The 20,120-nt window shown below is 45.8% G+C and overlaps 1 protein-coding gene across 1 annotated transcript in view; it reads right to left on the reverse strand.

Moving 5' to 3' along the window:
* ABCG1 (ATP binding cassette subfamily G member 1) overlaps nucleotides 1-14,334 on the reverse strand; it is a 56,425-nt gene extending 42,091 nt beyond the window's left edge. The window contains exons 1-2 of the mRNA XM_021540347.3: nucleotides 14,235-14,334; nucleotides 11,212-11,455 (exon numbers count right to left, since the gene is read on the reverse strand). Of these exons, the coding sequence (XP_021396022.1) occupies nucleotides 11,212-11,455; nucleotides 14,235-14,276 (286 nt within the window). The 5' untranslated portion in view covers nucleotides 14,277-14,334. The remainder of the gene's footprint in view (nucleotides 1-11,211; nucleotides 11,456-14,234) is intronic.
* Between the last annotated feature and the right edge of the window lie 5,786 nt (nucleotides 14,335-20,120).

Below are 20,120 nucleotides of genomic sequence, written 5' to 3' on the forward strand. Positions count from 1 at the left end.
TTCCTCATTTCCACCTCAGTTTGGTGAGACAGAGAGGAGTTTATCAAGGTAGGAGGGTGCTGGAGAAGCCCTGTCCTCCTGCTGGTCCATAGAGCTGGCTGGGTGCCCTGCCTTGCCACCAGCTGGACTTGGAATTCCAGAAACAAGGCTGCCACACACCAGGGCAGGAGGAATCATGTCTCAAAGCCCCACCAGCTCCAGCTGCTCCCAACAGTGTAATCTGTATTACTGCCTAATTCCTGGCATTATCATTGGACACCTTGTGAAGAACTCAGCAGTTCTGGTCACAGAACAGACTGACCCAACTCGCTTTCCAAAAGGTCTCCCATCAGTCATCTTTGTATTTATGTACTGTCAATTTGTTTCTCTGGGGAAAATTCTTCTTCAGGTAGTTCTGCAAGACTCAGGGTCAAAATAAAAATCCAGGGGAGTAACTTTTCATTGCCAGCTGTGCACAGATGTGCCCCCCTGCACTGTCCTTGGCTTTTTGACTCACATTTCTCTGGTGGCAGCTTAAGACCTTCACCTCTCCAAGTAGAGAAGGAAATGGAACTCCATCCACCCACAGGCTTCAGCTTTATGAGCTTCAAATTGCATTTTGGAGAGTCAGGCCTTGATATTCATATGCAATAAGCTGGCTGCAGTTTGTGGCTTTTTGACCCAGAAAAAGAAAATGCTCTTCCTCTAATAGCAAATATTTAGCTTCAATCCCCTTTCTTTTAATTTGGTAGTCATTTACCCATTCCAATCCTGCCATGCTGGTGTTATTAGAGTGCTTAATTTTTAAAGCACTTGAGGTAATAACTACATCATGGCTAAAGAAAAAAATTACACTGGCCAGGCTCTGCTGGTACAGTCCCATCCACTTGGCTGCTTCAAAAGCACAAAACAGATGCAACAGGGCAGAATTTAACTCCATTGCTTAACAAGAGTATTAAAAGCTTCAGTTTGTGGTGGTTTTTTTCCTTTAAATTTCATATTAACCAGGTGCACAGCTTCATTTGAAACTTCTTTCTTCTGTCTGGCATAAAAGCCTCCTCTCTAAAGCTCAGCAGGAGCACAGGTCCATTCTCATTTACCCAGGATCCTGACCACTGCATTTTCAATCTTCTACTCTCTTTTGTAGCAGATGCTCTGCATTTATAAACAACATTTGTCATTACTCTAAACATGTGAAGCTGGAAGAAATATGATTCTTACACAAAAGATGCAGGCTGTACATACTAGAGGAGAGGCAGATGGTAAATTAGCTTGTAAAGCCGAGGTCTCTGCCATTTATTTTTATTTGGAACAGATATATAACAAAAAAAAACCTGAACAAACAAGCAGTTATCTCTTCAGCTATTATGTAATTCCATGTAGCTCTGCCTGGTAAGAATCTGGATGGCTTTATCCCTGTACCTTCTGAAGAAAATTAAGTCTGCAGAGTGCATCTGTTTCCCCCAGAAATCAGCAGAGCCTAAATGAGCTGCAAATGGGAACAGAAGCCCAGCAGTGACAAGAATGTCCAGTGAGGACCTGAAGAACACATCTCCAGCCACACCATTTCCTAGACAAAATTGTCTTGTCCTCCTTCCAGAGACACTTGCACAGGACTAGTCCTGCTGTATTTTATGCCACCACTCACATTCAGATCAAATATTCTCTCCGAAATCTTATTTTCTAAGTGATAAAGTGTCCAAAGGCCAAATTAAACTCAAACATCTGCACCAAAGCACAGAATTCACAAGGGAGCCGCTTTCAAAATAATAATTAATGGGATATTTCAGCAGGCCTCCTCACAGTTACTTGTGAAGTTACTGAGGTTCAGTTACTGAAAACAACTCAAACTGTTTGGCCTCTGTGCTGTTACCCTTCTCCATCACACTTGGGGATGAACAACTACAAGAATTAGTTGAAAAGGGCAGTAATTCTTCCATACATGGTGTATTATGTATTCCTCTCGTGAAGCTGGTGAAAAGATGAGTACATTTGGACAATCTGGGGACCCTCAGTTTTTCCATTTCCTAATAGACTTTGATATCAAGAAGAAGCTATCTGTTAAAGTTTGGTCCTGGGCTTGATAAGGAACACTCTGCCAGCCCTAGGGACTAAAGTTCTGAATGTAAATTACTTTCACAGAAGAAAAATAAATTTTTCACGTGGTAAGTAAGAGCTTGTGGATTTGTTGTCCTTCTGTACCAATGGTGCTATCCAAAAATTGCTGGGTCCAAAGCTGGCACAGTGGGCAGGCAATCTGAACCATCAACACCTCAGTGCCTTACTGTCCCAAGGCTTTTGGTAAGAGGTAAAAGGCCTTGTGCAGAAGTTTCTGATACAAGATTTGTCAATATTAATTGCATGTTTATTCATGCAATATTAATTGCATGATTTCCTTTAGAAGGACTACCTTTAAAAAATGGGGCATTTTGTTATCTGACATGGCTGTCACGTTTCAACAAGGTATTTTATTAAAGCTCTTAAATAAATGAATCCCACCAGAAAGTAGCTGGCCAATTCTCTCAGATGCCTGCAGCAAAGGAAAGGACTCTGGGCATGATGACCCAAACTCCCAACTTATTTTTGACAAAAACTCAGTCTTTTGTAAGATACATGTCCTTCTGCACCTCTCCAGATACAAGTCACAGAGGTTCTGGGGTTAAAGCATCCCATGGCTGATTTAGGTTTTGCCTCAAGGATTTTCACTGTGAGAATGAACACCCACCTTTCAGTTTGCAACACTTTAATTAAAAATCCAAATCCGTTCATTCCCACGTGCTAACCATGTAAATTTTGCTGGGGATCTCCTTGCATGTTGTTTCTTGTAAGTCTTGACTTGTTATTTTAATAATAAGAACAAACATTGTTTTCTAACAGAAGACAAAGTTACCCATCCGAAGTTTAAAGGGTGCAGATGTGAATTATAAAGCAGCTGAGTTGAGTGAGGGCCTGCCATATTCTGAGTAGTGTCATGTTCTGACTGTCTCCACGGTTTACCTACAAGAACAATGCTACAGGGAAGTGTGAGAAGCAAATAAGTTCTCAGAGGATACAGAACTGAACTCTGAGATATTAAATCCCCATACAACAAAAATTTGCCCTAAAGAGCTGGTAAGCTCAGACCCCAAGGCATTTCCAAAATGGCATGAAAGTGCACAGCAAAAAATGAACTTTAGCAGCAGTTTTACTCAAGTTAGCTTCTACTTTTGTCTGCTCTTGTGATTTCTCTTTCCCTTTAATGAGGTTGTGGAAAATCCTGAGCAATCATGTGATGTCTGAAGTCTCCAATTGCAAAATGCCTCTTGCTTCATCTTTCCTCAGCCTCCAGATGGATCTCCAGACTACAGAAACCAAAGTCTACTTTGAAACGTGACAAAAGTACATCCAGATGCTGGTGCATGATGTTTCCTCAACACCTCAAGCAGGGAATGACCACCTATGGGCAGAGGATAAATCATTTCACCAAATCCCACTCAGCATACAGCAAGTTGGAGTGGAAAGGTGTCAGGGTGAGTTACAGCCAGCCCCCAACATTTTTCTGAGAGATGGAAACAGCAAAGACCAGAGCTCAGACTCCCAACAACTCCCTGTGACCACTTCCTGGCACATGCATTCCAGAATGGTTTAATTGGTATCTCTCTAAAACCTCCTTCTTCAGCCACAAGTCTTCACAGCAGCAGTTAATAAAATGTATTGCATCAGAAGATTAGCTAGAATGAGAATTAGTGAGGTCACTGTAATGTTTAGGTTTAATAAACAATACAGCAAAGAGAAAGAAGATGTTCTGCTTTAAGACTCAGTGACCAAAACGAACTGAGTTAAACTCAAGGCACATTTCTAAAAAAGCTCCAGAAACAACAACAACAACAACAAAAAAAAAAACTCCAAACAAACAAAAAACTCCAAACCCCAATGAAAACAAACCCACAATAACAATGGATTTTGCTTGAAGGAAAACAAGTAATGCTGAAGTAAGGGCATGCTCAGCTGGGAAACAGTAGAAGGATCAGACAAAGGGGCTGACCAAGATTTGTTCCCAATAACCTCTATTTTACAGAACACATGCAAAAGGACACAGGGAAGAGTTATTTATCACTTAATAAAACACTGTGAACTATTCCTGTAACAGAGACTACTCAATAAATTTTTACCATCTTGACACAGATTAAGTGTTAAAAGAAAAACTACACAGATTTTATCAAGGTTAAAACATGTGCTTAGAAACCCTCTGCTAAAACATCATGCCTAATTTTAATTAATTTAGCCAACACTTTAATCCACCGAAAAGGAATCTACACAATATTTGCCTAAAAAGAGCCTTTTACCAGTATGGCAGTTGGTTTCAACCGGCCTAACTTGTTTATTCTTCCCAACATATGGATCTTAATTTGCTAAAACATCATGCCTAATTTTAATTAATTTAGCCAACATTTTAAGCCACTGAAAAGGAATCTACAAAATATTTGCCTAAAAAAGAGCCTTTTACCAGTATGGCAGTTGGTTTCAACCGGCCTAACTTGTTTATTCTTCAAAACATATGGATCTTAATTTGCTAAGACATTTAATTAATTTTGCCAACACTTCAAGCCACTGAAAAGGAATCTACACAATATTTGCCTAAAAAGAGCCTTTTACCAGTATGGCAGTTGGTTTCAACTGGCCTAACTTGTTTATTCTTCACAACATATGGATCTTAATTCGCACAAGAGATGAAAACACACTCTCAGACAAAGCAGTCAAAAAATGGTCGAGAACAATACAACCCATCTGTCAGAGAGGCGAGGAAAAAAAAAAAAAAGAAAAAAAAAAAAAGAAGGAAAAATAAAAGAAAAACCTCTCTCGGAAAGTGGGTTTTTGCTCGCTCCTGTAGTGCATCTTCCCCTCCCTCCTTTCCCTCTTAGCAACAGCCGGAGCAGCAGGCAGCGCATCCCGGGTTACTGCAGTGCATCGCCCGGCAGTAACCGCGCCGGGCGCGCCCGGGAGGGATGCGGCACCTCCACCGCACTGCACCGCACCTGCACCGGCTTCTTCCCACCCCCGGCACGGATCAGCTCAGCATTCAGCCCCAATCCTCCCCTGCCAGCCCCCCCGCCTCTCCTCGGTTTGGTTTGGATGTCTCCGGAGGGGATGGGAGAGGGGGGGGTGTGTGATTTTTCAATGAAGTCATAGAGAGGATGCTGCGGGAAAAAAAAAAAACAACCGGCTCCCAGCTAAATAAAAGAAAGGGGTCTGTCCGAGTGTGTGGAGCAGAGCTAATGGCTAAGGCAGCTCCGAAGCGGATCAGCAAAGCCCAGCCTGTTTAAAGCTCTGCTGCTGATGGTTTGACAGCGGTGTATGCAGAGCGCGCTGTTAGCACAGCACGCAGCGCTGGGAGCCGGCAGCGGGGATCGCATCGCGCTGTTCTGGTGACACTGCCTCGGGCTGTCACGGCCACTTTTGGCTTTCTGTGAGTGCCAAACAACCTGCCAAGGGCTCCGTGTTCCCCCTCGGCCAGCCCGGAGCCGTCCGGAGCGAGCCCGGTGCTGCATTCCCCGCCTGCCGCTCAAAGCTGCGGAGCAGCCCCGGCAGCAGCAGCGCTCCGCTTTGCTTCCACGGGGTTTGAGCCAGCAGAACAGACCCAAAATAACAAGAAACGTCGCGTTTTCTGCTGAGCGTGAATTTCCGGACCCAAAATCCCCGGCTGCACTGTGCCCGGCCGCAGCCCGTTCTCTCAGAGGTTACTCCAGACCAAATCCTAGCAGAAGTTGCGCTCGAACGCAGTGCAAGTGACTCATGACAGTCCTAAAAATAACAGCGGAGAAATTTCCAACGAAAACGTTGCCTAATTAACTATGAATACTGAGAAGTGTGAGAGGGGGAAAAAAAAAAAGCAATCCCTGACTTGTTGTGGTGTTTTGCAAGCAAATTTATTACTACTTTCTTCCTGGATGTACTCAATTATATAGGCAGAATGTTTCAATTTCCATCTTATATTATAGCAAACCCACCCACAAACAATAGAACAAATGTCCTTTCATGGCTATATAGAAAGTATGTACATTTTTAAAGTAAAGCTGAATGACTTTGACCTAGACAGAAAGCTCCAAAGTACTTTTCATGCCCCCTTTGTATAGGGGACTATACATAATTCATCCCCAAACAACAAGTCAGATTATTTCATGGTGCTTTTAACAAAAATGACAGAAACCCGAGGCACTGACTTTTCTACCAAATCCTCTTGCAAACAGTTTTCAGGAGTCCTAGTACAAAAACCTACACATCTATAATTCTGCTATGAACTGGTGAAACCGATCTCTGTGTTTATGTGATTTACATTTCAAACTGCAGTTTAAACATACAGCTCAGAAGCCAAGACCCACTTCTATCTCCTTGTCAACCCCCAGATAAATGGCTTTGTGACAAGACAGTGAAACTTTGGCCATGTTTTGTTCCAAAGCTCTTCAGATCTTGATTTTCACATTTAAGGACCCACACTGGCTCTAACACAGGACTCTATTTTCCTCTCCAAGCCAGCTGGGTCTCTCATCCTAAAAGAAAGGAGTAGCATCCCGAGACTAAGCAGACCTATTATTTCTAATAAATGTGCTGGAGTTCCCTTTTTTCTGGCTTTTTCAGCCCACCTTAACTTCACAAGAGTTCCTCCAGGAGCGCTGGGGTTTTCTGAGATCCTGAACCTTGCTGACCCACAGGAAACCCCCAGGACATGCTTGAACATAGCCTGGATGCAAAGAGTGAGACACATTTTCAGTTCTGGAAGATCCTTAACCTCACAAGTCACTGAAAAAAATCCCTTTCCTTCAAACCTGAAGGAATAGTTGTTTCTACCTGTTGACCAATTCCCTAAAAGCTTTACGAGGAAAATGCCAAAGTCAACTGAGACCTCCTGAAACTTTTACCTCTTTAACCTCTCCCAAATTCCCATATTTGCAACAGCTCCTACTGCATGGAATGGGTCAGATACAGCAGCTCTGATCAAGGACTGACCTGTCATATTCCCTCCCTGTTAATCCCACTGACCTCAGTGGAAATTACAGCAGGAATTAATCAGATCCAGAGTCACACCAATCTCTGCTATGAGTCTGATAAAACCTCACAAGGAGAGCAGCATTTATCATATAAACCACAGAATCAAAATGCCCCTCCTTATATTTAAAGAGAAAATGATATTTAATCATTTAATTAAACAGTTTAAGGCTGAGACAAAAATCAATGACAAATACCAGTTTGAAATCTACTATGGCTTTTTTAGCTTCTTTGTTGTTGACAAGCAGTGCAAATTCACCTTTCTTTGGGCTTTTAATGAAAAATAAAAGACATGACATACCATGAGTTGCATTGTCTGAACAATCAAGCTAAGTACAGAACACAATGGCAGCACTACTAATTATTCCTCCTTCTGCTAATTTAGAGCCTAACCTTAACATTACTTTGCAATGCCATTTTTACTGAAGGGAATTGCTCTTCAGTTGAATTCCTGTCCAACATGCTGGCACAAATTGTCTTTGCAAGGAATCTGTACTTTTGCCTTTGTGATCCAACACTCTTGAAAGGTTTTAACTAATTCATTACAGTCGTAGAGAATGCTGTAGAAATAGCAGATTTTCTTTTTTAAGCTCCATTTCAGAATAGAAACACCATTAATTAAAAGACCTTTTTGAAACGGCATTCCTTATCTCTTCCTACCACAACCAGCACCCAAGAACAATGTGAACTGAGAGACACCTCCTTTCTTTTTTTCCCCAGCATGTTTTCTGCTACTCTTCTTATAAAAAGTGAATTCAAATATTTCACATGACAGCAATGAGAAAGACTTTTAGCACAGGGAACCCACAAGGAGTGCTGAATTCCAGCAACCACCAGTGTTTGAAGGCACAACATTGCCCTTCTCTTGGGCACTGCAAAGTCCCAGTTTCACACTGGAACAGAAACCAATTTAAGGTATTCAGAATAGTTTTATATGTAATGCACTCAGCTACAAACCCAGCAGGTTTGAACAGAGATATCCCAAACTGCAGACAAAAAATCTTCTACTTGCAGAACCACTAAAACAACACAAAGAATCTGAACTGTTTGGTTGTACCTTCGCTGGGGACTATTTAGGAAGTTTGGTTTTCTATTTCTCTAGTGGAAATTATTTTCTTTTAAAACCAATATATTGAGCTAGTCCCTGGAGGAGGGAGCATGGCTGGGAGGAAAGTTTGGGTCTAGAAGGTTTCTATAATCTGACCAGCAACTCACTGAAGGAAGAGACCTTTGGAGGTCACCTGGTCCAGCCTTACACTCAAAGTAAGACAACCACCAGCTCCAGATCAGATCAGCAGCTCAGCCACAAGTCCCACACTCCCTGTGAGGGAGAAAGCCCCACTGGCCCTGGGTGACACATCCCAGTGCTCCAGCTGGGGAACAGGAATTTATTTCCTGGTGTCCTCCCTAAACCACCCAAACTGTGATGTGTGGCCATGGGCTCCTGTAATTTATTATCTGGCACTATTGCCAGGAGCAGCCCAGACTCCTCAGCTGCTCTTTGTAGGTCCCCTGAACCATTTTTTTACCCCTTTGACAGACCCTTTCCAGCTTCATATCTCTGTTGATATGTGTCAGAATATGAGGTATTGATGATCCTGAGATTGTAGAAAGTCTCTGTCTTTCTGCCCCACAGCCAAAGCAGAAGCCATAATTGGTCTGTGCTGGTTTCCAGGTTGTTTATTCTGTTTATCTCTCACATGTTCTGCTGCCCTGCCCAGCTCTGTCCTGTAGGGCAGCGTGTGGGGCTCTGCCCTCAGTGGGATGTGACAAACATTAAATACCAGAAACTCCCTGGGCTGGATTTACAATAACGTGCCAATATCTGTCACCTCCGTTGGACAGTGTGTCCCCAGCCTGAACCAACAGAAAAATGCCAACACCACAGTGAGACATGGAGGGCATGAAGAAGGAGAAAAAGGACAAGACACACCCAATTTCCTCCATCTTGTCCCCTTTGGACCCCTCATCTAGGATCCTAAAATTTTACTTTTGCACCCGTGCCACACTTAATTATTACTGATATCAAACACTCAGAGCTTGTAATTCATCCTGTAAGATTGAAAACTCTTTTCCATGGACAGAGATCACAGACAGTGTCTCTGGGGGCTCTGTCCAGGGGGGTTCCTGACACCCTGCCAGGGTCTCAGACCTTCAGGGCAGCCAGAGGGAAGCCCTGGATTCCCACAGATAAGAAGCACCCAAAACTGACAGAATATTCCAGCTGTGCTGTCACTGAGGAGGAGAAGGAGAAGGGTAAGGATTTGCCTCCAGCTGGGAATGGCCTCAGCCACACGATGTGATTCCCCTTCTGGCTGTGGGAGCACTCCTTGGCTCTGGGTGCAGGACTCCAAGCCTGTGCCAGCTCCTTGGCAAGCAGGGGAGAGCCAAGCCCTGCTGGCAGCTCAGCCACGCTGAGCCTGTCCTTGGTGGTCCCAGGAATGACACAGGGTGTGAGACCAGCTAGGAGGCTCTGAACCCCTCCCCACAGCCAGCCAGGAAAGTTCAGTCTCCTCTCTCAAATCCAAATGTGGTGACACAGGCATAACCATACCCCAGAGCTAAATACCCTCACAGGTCATTTTTAGCAGCAGGACTTTTTGCCAGGACATTGTTTTGTTCAAGCCAAGTCACCCAGGCATGTAAAAAAAATTTGAAGAGGGGTTTTGGGTATAGAACCCCTCAATCAATTCTGGTCAGTGAGAAAGAGACTCAGTAAGAAATCTCAAGCCTTTAAACCTTAAATGAGACATTTTGGCATAGCTCCATTTCTTGGAGGACAAAAAAACCTCAGTGTTTTGTGTTCATTCTGATAAGATAAAGAATAATTTTGAATGTACCAAAGTCGCTGCCAAACCAAGTTGTTCTTCTATGGACAATGTGGCTCCATGCAATTTTAGCAAGTAATTAAAATAAAGGCCAGTGGGTCTACATACAGTTTTGATGTTGAAAAACCCATTAAAGCATGAAATCTGCAGATCTTTCAACAAATGAATAATTGTATGCACAGCCTGTCCGCATACAGTAGCACTTTCATGGCAACAGCTCCAGAGCTTTTCATACCACACATTTTTAGACTATTGAAGCCTTGGTGTTGTGATAATGATACAATTTACAGATGGCAGCCAAGTACTTGGTGGAACAATTTCAAGTAGAACCTTTAAGCCAGTGGATTTAAGAGTTTCAGGGCCAATGCAGGTATCAAGTATGCCTCAGGTGAGGGCTGCACTGGCAGGGCCTTATCTCTAAAAAGAACTAAAGCACACAACCATACCAATTTACATTACTGGGAGAGAATTCCTCGAGGAAAGGCAAATATGTCATTTAGTACACAAAACTCTCCTGAAGATTTCAATATTTTTCTCTTGGGCATTCTTCTTTTCGCTGGCAGGAATTTACTGCATGACCTAGTTTTCCTTTCAGAGAGGACTAGTCACACACACCAAAAAAATACCCAAAAAAAACCCACAAAAACTCTCTAGGAAACACATGGTTACACAAACGAAATGGAGGCATGAAAGGAATTGATGCCAAGCAGAGGGGAAAGGACAGAATCACCTTTTAGAACTGGAATCAACCAAGAACCTATAGAGAAGAAAGCTGAGTAATCCCTTCTTACTCCAAACTTCTCTTCCTTGAGAAGTGCCCAATATCTGTCATTTTGGTGCTCTGTGTTGCAGGCTGTGAACTCTTTGCAGGGTGTAGCAGCAAAGGAGCTACCCAAAGAGGACCCTGGCCCTTGACTGAACCTCAGGATGCATTCCCAGCAGCAGCCAGTGATTTCATCACAGAAATTATAAACTTTGAGAGACCCATCTAAGCTTAGAGAAACCTACAGCTCACAGCATTTCTTTCCAAACACAGCCTTTAAAGAAAACAGTTTTTATCCTGGTGTCTAATCCCTTCTGAAATTCTGAGATACTCGCTGTTCTGAAAGAGTACTGAAAAAACAACCATTTCACCAAACAGCCAACTGCAGGAGTAAAAAAACAAAGCCTCCTCACTTCCCCCACCCCCATCTTTAAACTCCTGCATGCTCTACCCACCCTCAACAATAAATTGTAGACAGGCAAGATCACAGGACAGATATTTGGCAGCACAGCAATACTATATTTACTTTGGATACTTAAGAATTGGGAGGCAGAAATAAGCAGTTGTATGAACTGCTGCATCTGCAGCTTCTTGGGGATGAAACCTTGTTTTCCTCACCTTTCTTTCTCCACCATGGCCCTTCCTGGATAGAGTAGGAGAGTTCTTTAAACTCAATGTTCACAGCTGGCCTGCGGGGCAGGTAGGAGAACCTGTGAGCTTCTGTCAGAGCATTGTCCACTTTTTTTAAGTGTCCATTGATGAGTCGGATGTCCTGGGTGTCTGTGCCATTGGAGACCACCTCGTCCACAGAAACACACACAGACTTTGGCTCGGCCATGGTGCAACCAGAACTGCTGCCACCCTGCAGGGAAAGTGGAGAAAGTTCACAGGCTTTTGTTTAGGAACACGTTTCAAAACCTTCTGCACCAGAGGAATTATTCCTTAGTGTTGTAATGCACTGAAAGGTGAAAAGAGGAGTAAAATAAAGCAAGCTTTTGTTTGTTCTTTTGCCTGAGTCTTGACAGAAGAGGTAAAAGAGCTCTTGCAGCACATACAGTTCCTTTAGCACTAGTTTTTCTTTCAGATCTTGCACCAGATTAATACTTTTATAAGTCCAGTCCTCATTGTATTTGGCTTCTCATGCACTCAAGGAATTTGGTTCTAGTTACTCTGATTCAAGGACTTGGGACACAGCTGAAGGGGGAAGGGATCTGGCTGAACAATCATTTGTGCAGACATTTCAAAAGACAGCCACTCAAAGTGTCCAAGAGCTCTTGTTCCTCTGGATCAGCCTATGCATCTGTAAAGGTGAAATTATATTTCTGCAAATTTTCAAATGTACCGTTTCATGTCTTATTTTCTCCTGCACTGATAGTTCTGGAGAGTTTGCAACCTGGGATGACAGTACAAGTTCTTTTCTGGAGGTCTATCAGGAAGATACAATGATTTGCACCCAAAATCCTTGAGTGCTTTCCATGCTTGATAGTGATAACTAATGGAAATCTTATCAGCTACATGAGCTCACAAACCCTGCTCCAGTTCTTGCACCACTGACACTGTAAGGTCAATGTCCTCTGCTCACAGCCATCCCTCTTGCTATATTTTGCCTATCACAGCACTCTGTGCAATTCCACTTGGCACTTTTTTGACTAAACCTCCTTCCCCTCCCCTCCTGGCCATGACAACAGCCTTCCACCTTTCCACCTTTTTCTTCTTTTTTTTTTATTATGCACACAAAATTTGGATTGTTTTTTCCATTCCTTTTACCACCACAGGTGCCTTGCACCAATATAAGCAGGATGTGTGTAAGCTCAAAAGAAAAACAGTCATGAATATTCTTCAGCTAAATAGAATTTTGAACAGTTCAGAGGCTGTTTGCTGTCACCTGTTGTTTGGTGGATGTCATAAGCAGAGCCAAACATCTGCACAGTTGTCTATTAAGAAATTTAGTATTTTTAATGCAGATTTGTATTGGAAAGGACTTCTGTAGATGGCTTAAGTGCCAGGCTTTCCATGCTGACATGTAATACAAAGTTATCTCTTGGAAAGCAGATGTGCTGCACTACTTTTCAATGGATGAACACAAACAGATCTGCAGATCCTGCCACTGTTTCCCTCTATCTGTCTAACTCAACTAAGAAGTGACACTGCCTCCTCCTGCCACTTCCATTTCCCTCTCATGTTCCTGATCTTCCCATCTCTGTTATAACAGCAGCCCAGTTCAGATCAGTCACTTGTCATGAATGCTGACAAAAACATTTAAAAAACCTCCAGTTCTACATAATCACTGATGAAAAAAATGTGCTGAAAAAATGTGATGAAAAAAATGAAAATAATCATCTCTGCTCACCACATTTTCTCAAGAAAGAGATTTTAATCATGCTCTCAACTTACTTAGAGGTCAGGTATCCAGTAACACTTACTGTCAAATTCTTAAATAGTTGACTGCCATGGTATGTAATTTGAACATAACAAGAGTAATGTGAAACATCTTAGAGCTCAGCAATTAAAGCAGGGGAACTTCCCTAAAAACTAAGAGAAGGTGAGTTAACAATATTCTTCCCTGAATGTTTGCAAGGCTGACTTTGGCACTCACAATCTGTTTTGTTCCGAGGAGCCACTGGGGGCTTTGACACAATCAGAGAGAATATCCAAAAATGAACTCTGAATGAGCAGGTCACCTTGATTATTCAGGTGACAGTCAGAGCTTCTCCAGAAGAAATATCTTTTGGACAAGACCCTTGCCTCTGACTACTCAATCATCTGAGAGTATGAAACCAAAGACTTTTGTTACTGGGATATTAAACAATTTCAGTCCCTCTGTGGACCGAACTGCCTGTTCACCCACCTGCCTCCTCCAGGGACCACCCGCTATGGGGTGACCCAAGCCCTCCCTGTATCGGGATCACCTTCGCTTGGAAAAAGCTGGGCAACCCCGTGGCTACGACAGCCACAGACTCAGCCAAGCCGTGTGCGAGGCACAGCCACACCTGAGCCCCCTCTGCGCCCGCTCCAGCACCTGCACCGCTGCCATCCCCAGCGATGCCCCAGCCCCGCATCCCGACCTGCGCCCGCTCCGCAGCTCCGCGCTCACCTCTCCGCTGCTTTGGGGCACTTTGGGCTATTTCCCACGGACTTGGATGGAGCGAGGGGAGCGGGGCCGCTGCCGGCGCCCGGCGGGGACGGCGGCGCCCGCCCGGTCGCAGCGGCAGGACGGTCCCGCGGGCTCTGCCCGCCCCGTCCCCCGCCGAACCCGGCTGTTATGCAAAGGTTACGGTCCCTCCGCAAATCCTCCGGGAAGGCGGCGGGGCGCAGCGGCGCAGGGAGCATGCTCGGCGATAATCCCCCCGCCTTAGCTACAGACAGAGGTAACCAGCGGTCAAGTCCCGCCGTGCGCCGCCGGCCGCTCGCACACTCGCATCCTTCATCCCCCATCCTTCATCCCGCATTCCCGCACCCTGCATCCCGCACCTCGCGTCCCACAGCCCCCATCCTGCCCACCGCACCCCCGGCCGCACCCTCCGACCCTGCTTTCCCCTCGTGAGGAGTCTCTGGGGCTCCCCGCGGAGCCCTGGCTCCATCTCCGTCCCCCAGCCCCTCACCTCGCCCCCCGCCCGGAGCCCAGGCAGGGCACGCCTTACCGAAGCGCTGCCCAGGGAGAAAGCCGCCATCAGACATGCCATGTGCGCCGCTGCCCGCCCGGCTGCCGGCGGAGGAGCCCTCCGGCGCTGCCTCCCCGCCCCGGCTGGCTGCGGGGGCGGGCGGGCCGGGATGGAGCTGGGGCCGCCCCCGCCGGGGATGGGGAGAGCGGCGGGGTCGGGGCGCCCCTCGGCTCCGGGCAGGGTGGGCAGCGTGTCCCCGGCCCGCCCCCGCCGGGGATGGGGAGAGCGGCGGGGTCGGGGCGCCCCTCGGCTCCGGGCAGGGTGGGCAGCGTGTCCCCAGCCCGCCGCTGGCCGTGGTTCTCGCTCTGCCCAAACCCGCGGCAGGCGCTTGTGCCGAGGACGGGGGCAGCAAAGGTCGCTCGCCGGGATGAAATGAGGAGGGCGGTCAGCATTGTCCCTACGCTGCAGGCAGGGCTAAAGAGCTCCCGGAGGCTTTCCCTGAGAAAATGGGGAGTAGAAGCACCATCCGTCCCATTTTCATGAGGGTGAGACAGCTTTTCTAGCCCTGGGACCCCTACCCACTGATTTCTGAGCAAGCCATTGTAGTTCAGGAATGGAGAGGAAGGAAAGTTGTCACCGAGTCACATTCTGCATTAATTTACTCCTCACACCAAAGACCTGCATTTCAGCGAGGTCACACAATCACTAAATCACAGAATGGTCAGGCTGGAAGGGACCACTGTGGGTCACCAGGTCCAACCCCCTGCTCCAGCAGGGTCATCCCAGAGCACACAGCGCAGCGTTGTGTCCAGATGGTTCTGGAATATCTCCAGTGAAGGACACTCCACGCCCTCTCTGAACACTCTGTCCAGTGCTTGGTCACTGCTGAGGAAAGTTCTTCCTCGAGTTCAGGTGGAACTTCCTGGGCTTCAGTTCTGCCAATTCTCTCATCCCATTGCTGTGCACCAGGAGCAGAGCAGGTCCATCCTCTGACACCTCCCTTCAGGCACTGAGGTGCTCACAGTGGTGCTCACATGGCATAGAGGCTGTGCTGGCTCTGCTGGCTTGATTCTGGATCCGTGACTAGGCTGGGAGGTGGATTCATTGGCTGTGCTACCTGGGGACAAAAAACTCTGGCCCAAGGAGCTGAAAAACCCACCAGCCATCTGAGTGTTCCCATTCCTGCTGGGACTGTTTTAGGTGTGTGCTGAGGCTCCCTCTCAATTCCTCTGGAAGCAGCAGAAAGTGGGGATAAAATACAGCAGTGGTCTGAGAACTGGTTTCAAAGCAACTACCAAACATGACATACAGGAGTTCATCATCTGAGAGGAATCTTCTAACCAGAGAACTCCCCAGAGTGGTTTGAACTCGTGTAGCATTGCACAGACATGGGATCAGCCTCACAAAGCCCCTGGGAGGCAGGTAAGTATTTTATTCCTGTGTTTCCCCCAGGCAGCACGGTGCTGCAGGGGGGGAAGTGCTGCCCAGAACATCTGTGCCAGGTCAGATGTGGTCCTTGCCCTGCAGTGTCCTCCCTCCTGGCAGTGGCTGTGAGATGGATGCACAAGGAAGTGCTTCTAGCACAGGGCTGGATTCTATCAAATGTCTCCCTGATGCTCTCCCAGCCCACAGCTGTTCTTGGCTCAAGGATCTCCTGATGTGATTGCCTCTCCAGAATGTGCTAATAACCCTCAGTGGGAATCTCTTCCATGAGGGAAGACTCCCCCTTGGAAATGTGCAAAATTCACCATCCACTGCAACCCCTGGCAAGGAACAGTGTGGGGACTCTAAGCTCAGCCTTGGATTCAGTCCTTAGGTGTTGCAGAAAGTTATTTATTTATAACTCATTTACTGGGGAAGAAATATATACCTGCTGTGGAATATCACTCAAACATGGATGGACACATCCAGAAGTCCTCCCTGAAGGCTTAAACTGTGTTTGAGTAGACATTTTAAAGACAATTATCACCCAATATTAGGAATAAAGAGAATTTATGATGCATTCTTCCAGTGAGGATTCCCAGGGTTTTAGTTAACTTGATTTGGAGCATGTGTTTGTAGCACCCACAATTTATTCAAGCTTGTAGTTTCCCTTAGAACATTGCAAAAGCTGCATTCTCTCCATACAGGAGGGGAAAAGGGCTATGAAATACTGATGTGTGTGCTTAAAGCATTTACAGGGTAGGAAAAAAAATACTTAAAGATATAATATTATATCTTATAATAATAATAATATATATATTATATTAATAAATAATTTTATATCTTATAGTTTTAACTTTGAAGTGGAACTAGAGAGAGAAGAAGCCATACCCTGATCCTAGCGAATGTGTGATACAGACCCAGCACAATGTTTGCTGTCCTGTTTTAACTTCCTAAAGGCTGAAAGAGAAGCCAGGAAAGCAACATAAAAGTCCTGAAATCTGCTGCACAAACTAAGTTTCAGCTCTGTCCATGAGAAGTTTGTGGTACCAAGGTGCTGCCTTCCACAAGAGTTTTTCCTGAGCAAGTGTAAATGACCAGATCCCCAGGATTTATTTTTATCATGGTGGCTGCACTATCAGTATCTACAGGGGTTTCTTGTAAAACACTGAGACAAATAACAGGTTTATCAGAAACTAAGTTCTATTTGGTATTTTGGTATCTATTTTGATACCACACAGGGAAAAAAAAAATTATTACATAAGATGAAGTATGCTAAAAATAGCAGTCTCCTGCATTCCTACATTCCCTCATTAACTCTTCCATTAACTTTACAGGTGATCCCCTGGTCCCTGCAGACAAAAAAAATCAAGAATACAACACTGTGTGAAGGGGGGGGGGGGGGGGGCGGGGGGGGAAAAAAAAGGAGAGAGCTAAAACTGTTAAAAAAATCAAGGAGAAAAAAAAAAAAGCTACAAATGAAGGTGAGGAAAGGCAGTCAGGGACAAAAGCCTGACACCTAAAATAGATGAGGAAATAGTAGTAGCTTCCAGGCTTTACAGCAGGATAAGCATTATAGACACTAGACTGGTGCAGCCCACAGGAAGGAAAAAGAAGGTTGAAAGCAGAAATGCACTGGGAAGGGCAGGGAAAAGTGGAAATGCACCGACAGCAAGAGAGGGCAGATGTTCAGCAGAGCCACGGGAGGCATTTTAGTGCAGCACTGCTAGCTCGGGAGGCTCTGCAAGAACTCGTTCATGTGTAGAAGTGCTGCAGCCTCAGGAAATGCAAAGGGCACTGTGGACTCCAGTGCTGGGATACAACATGTGGGAAAAGTCCAGCCAGAGTGTGGAGGAGGCAGATGGGGAAAAAAAAGTGAGAACTGTAAAAGGCAAAAGATTTTAGATGGAATTTTCACTACAGCTGTACCCCAGCTTGACCAATTTGCAATTTGCTGATAATTTAAGCTGGTCTGGGCAGAGTTCAAGGAGTTTTCTGGAAAATATTTCAGGAGAAATCTTCCTAAAGAGTCAAGCTGGGAGCAAAACCAAACTGCCCACTGTGAAATGCTCATGCAATTATTTGTTGGAACAAAACAGCAACAACAGTTTGTTGTGGACAGAGGATCATTTTGGCATTTGAAAACACAAGGTGGTTTAGATGGCTTGTGGATTATGTTTGCTGTCTTCTGATGCTCTGCCGAAGATTTTCTGTGGGTTTTTTTTTTTTTTTTTTTGTTGTTGTTGTTTTGTTTGTTTGTTTTGGGAGTTTGGGGTGGTTTTTTTTTGTAGGTTTATTTATCATATGCAGAAATAAAGGGGCGGGGAACCAGCAAAAAGTCTCGTGGGTCTTGTCAATTACCATTATAGGAAAATAAAAGTTGGAAAGAACACAGGTTGGAACAGGCGAAAGATGAGGTTAAGAGAAGCGATGGTTTGATTCTGAGCGCCTGGGGTAGGTGAGAGCCCGCAGTGGAGAAAAAGACACAAGGAAAGGAGAGAACAGGGAGGGGGGGAAGAAAAGAGAAGGAAAAGGGAGGTTTTCACCTCCCAGGTCGGTAGGCTGTAGTAGTGCCCGTCCGGCGCGGGAGCTGGGCGAGTTTGCCCGGCGCCGCTCCCGCTTGGACAGGGCACCGGGACCCTTTGCAGTCTTGCGTGGCTGAGATTCTCCTCCGCCTCATTTCAGCTCGGGCGCTTTTACCGCGAGCCAGGCGCGGCCCCCAGGACAACGGCGCAGCCGGACCGCGGGACTCTCCACAGCTCCGGCCGCGCTGCCGCCGCTCCACTCTGAATGGGAACGGGGAAGGTCCCCGCTGAACGCCCCAACGAAACTCCGCCCGCGAACCATTCTGCCTCGAACCCGGGACCTCCGTCCTGCCCGGGCAGTGCCCCGAGGCGCTGAGCCACACAGCCGGACCGCTCCACCTCCCGCCCCGCCTGCTCATGCCTGCGCTCCGCCCGCCCCGCCCGGCTCTGAGGGCACATTCCCATTCTCCTGTCCCTGCCGCATTCCCAAACCGCTGCCATGTTCCCCGCTCTCCTCTCTCTCCCAACATTCCCACTCCGCTGCCATGTTCCCCGCTCTCCTCTCTCTCCCGACATTCCCACACCGCTGGGATGCTCCCGCAGCCCCTCCACCCACGCCAGCCCGGCCAAACAGAGCAAAATCATATTGGAGAACAAATATAAGGAGAGGAATAATCCCCCCCCCCAAGCCCCCATATTTCATACCCATCATTTGAATAACGGTCTATGGTGTAATTTAGGATATGGCTCTTGCTAAACCTAAGGCAGTTTGGCCAAATTATGATTTTTTAGGGTGTAAAGAAAAAGGGACTGGTTGGTGTAATTTCACATATTTCTCAGAATGTCTGGTAATTCTTAAAAGATACTGAACAACCTGGATATGCTTTGGTTGTGACCCCAAAGTTACCCTCCCCTGAAATTTGATTTCACAGCTGTGGTCCTTCCTGTTGTTCCCTTTCTCCGTTCATTGGAACAACAGTAACAACCCCTCTGAATTTTGTCATGTCTTTCTGTACATGACCTTAATGCTTCCCTCTCCATATTGGAAATACTCCCATAATGCTATTTGAGAACAATGTGATCAGTCAGTTTAAACAGATCTGCCTTCAAATCTATTTAATACTGAAGAACACAATCAGTCATTCCTCTCAGGTTAGGTATACTCTGTGTAATGGGTGGGATCCATCTCTAATTATAGCTGCCTGGAAAATTGGTATCTGATCTAGTCATGTGGATTCTCTTTCAAAAGAGTGAGAATACTGGAGAGAGACTGGAAAGAAATGGGCATGCCCAAAAGAAAATTCAGGCTCACCTTTTTAAATATGGACCTTGATTTGGGGTGGATTCTGGATCCATCGTGGCTTCCCTGTCAGCTGGGGAGGGCTCCAGACACTTGATGTGGAACAGCCATGGCCAGTGCTACAGACAAGGATGCCCCTGAGAGGTGTCTTACACCTCATTTGTCTTCAGCTGACACTTCCAGGAACAACACAAGAGGTTTCACATGCTCATTTGACAGCAGATTTTACCTGCATTTTTACATCTGGGTACTGGAGCATCCCCCTCCAGAGATGCAGAGGCAAGAAATTGAAGGGCAGAACACCAGGCTGTGTCTGAGCAGTTCAGCTGCAGTTCCTTTCTGTGGCTGCAGCCTGTGGGTATTCCTGGAAATCAGTGGGGGTACAGCCTTCCCTATGATGTAAGGGAGTTTTGGAGTTGTTTTCTTTTGGTTTTGGTTTTTTAGGTTTTTTGGGGGGATTATTTTGTTTGTTTTTTGGGTTTTTTTTTGTTTGTTTGTTTGTGTTGTTTTTTTTTTTCTTTAATCAAGCAAATTAAATAGGGCAGCAGTGTTAAGAAGAAACCATAGGGGCTTATCTCAACTCTGCAAGAGCTGGTGGTTCATTAGTCTGTATCTTAAGTAGCCCTCAGTTGCCAGCTGATCCCAAGATGTGCTCGGAGAGAGCAAGAAAACACACTG

The sequence above is a fragment of the Lonchura striata genome, chromosome 1, assembly GCF_050655825.1.
Source record: "Lonchura striata isolate lonStrDom1 chromosome 1, ASM5065582v1, whole genome shotgun sequence".
In the NCBI taxonomy this organism is placed as follows: Eukaryota; Metazoa; Chordata; class Aves; order Passeriformes; family Estrildidae; genus Lonchura; species Lonchura striata.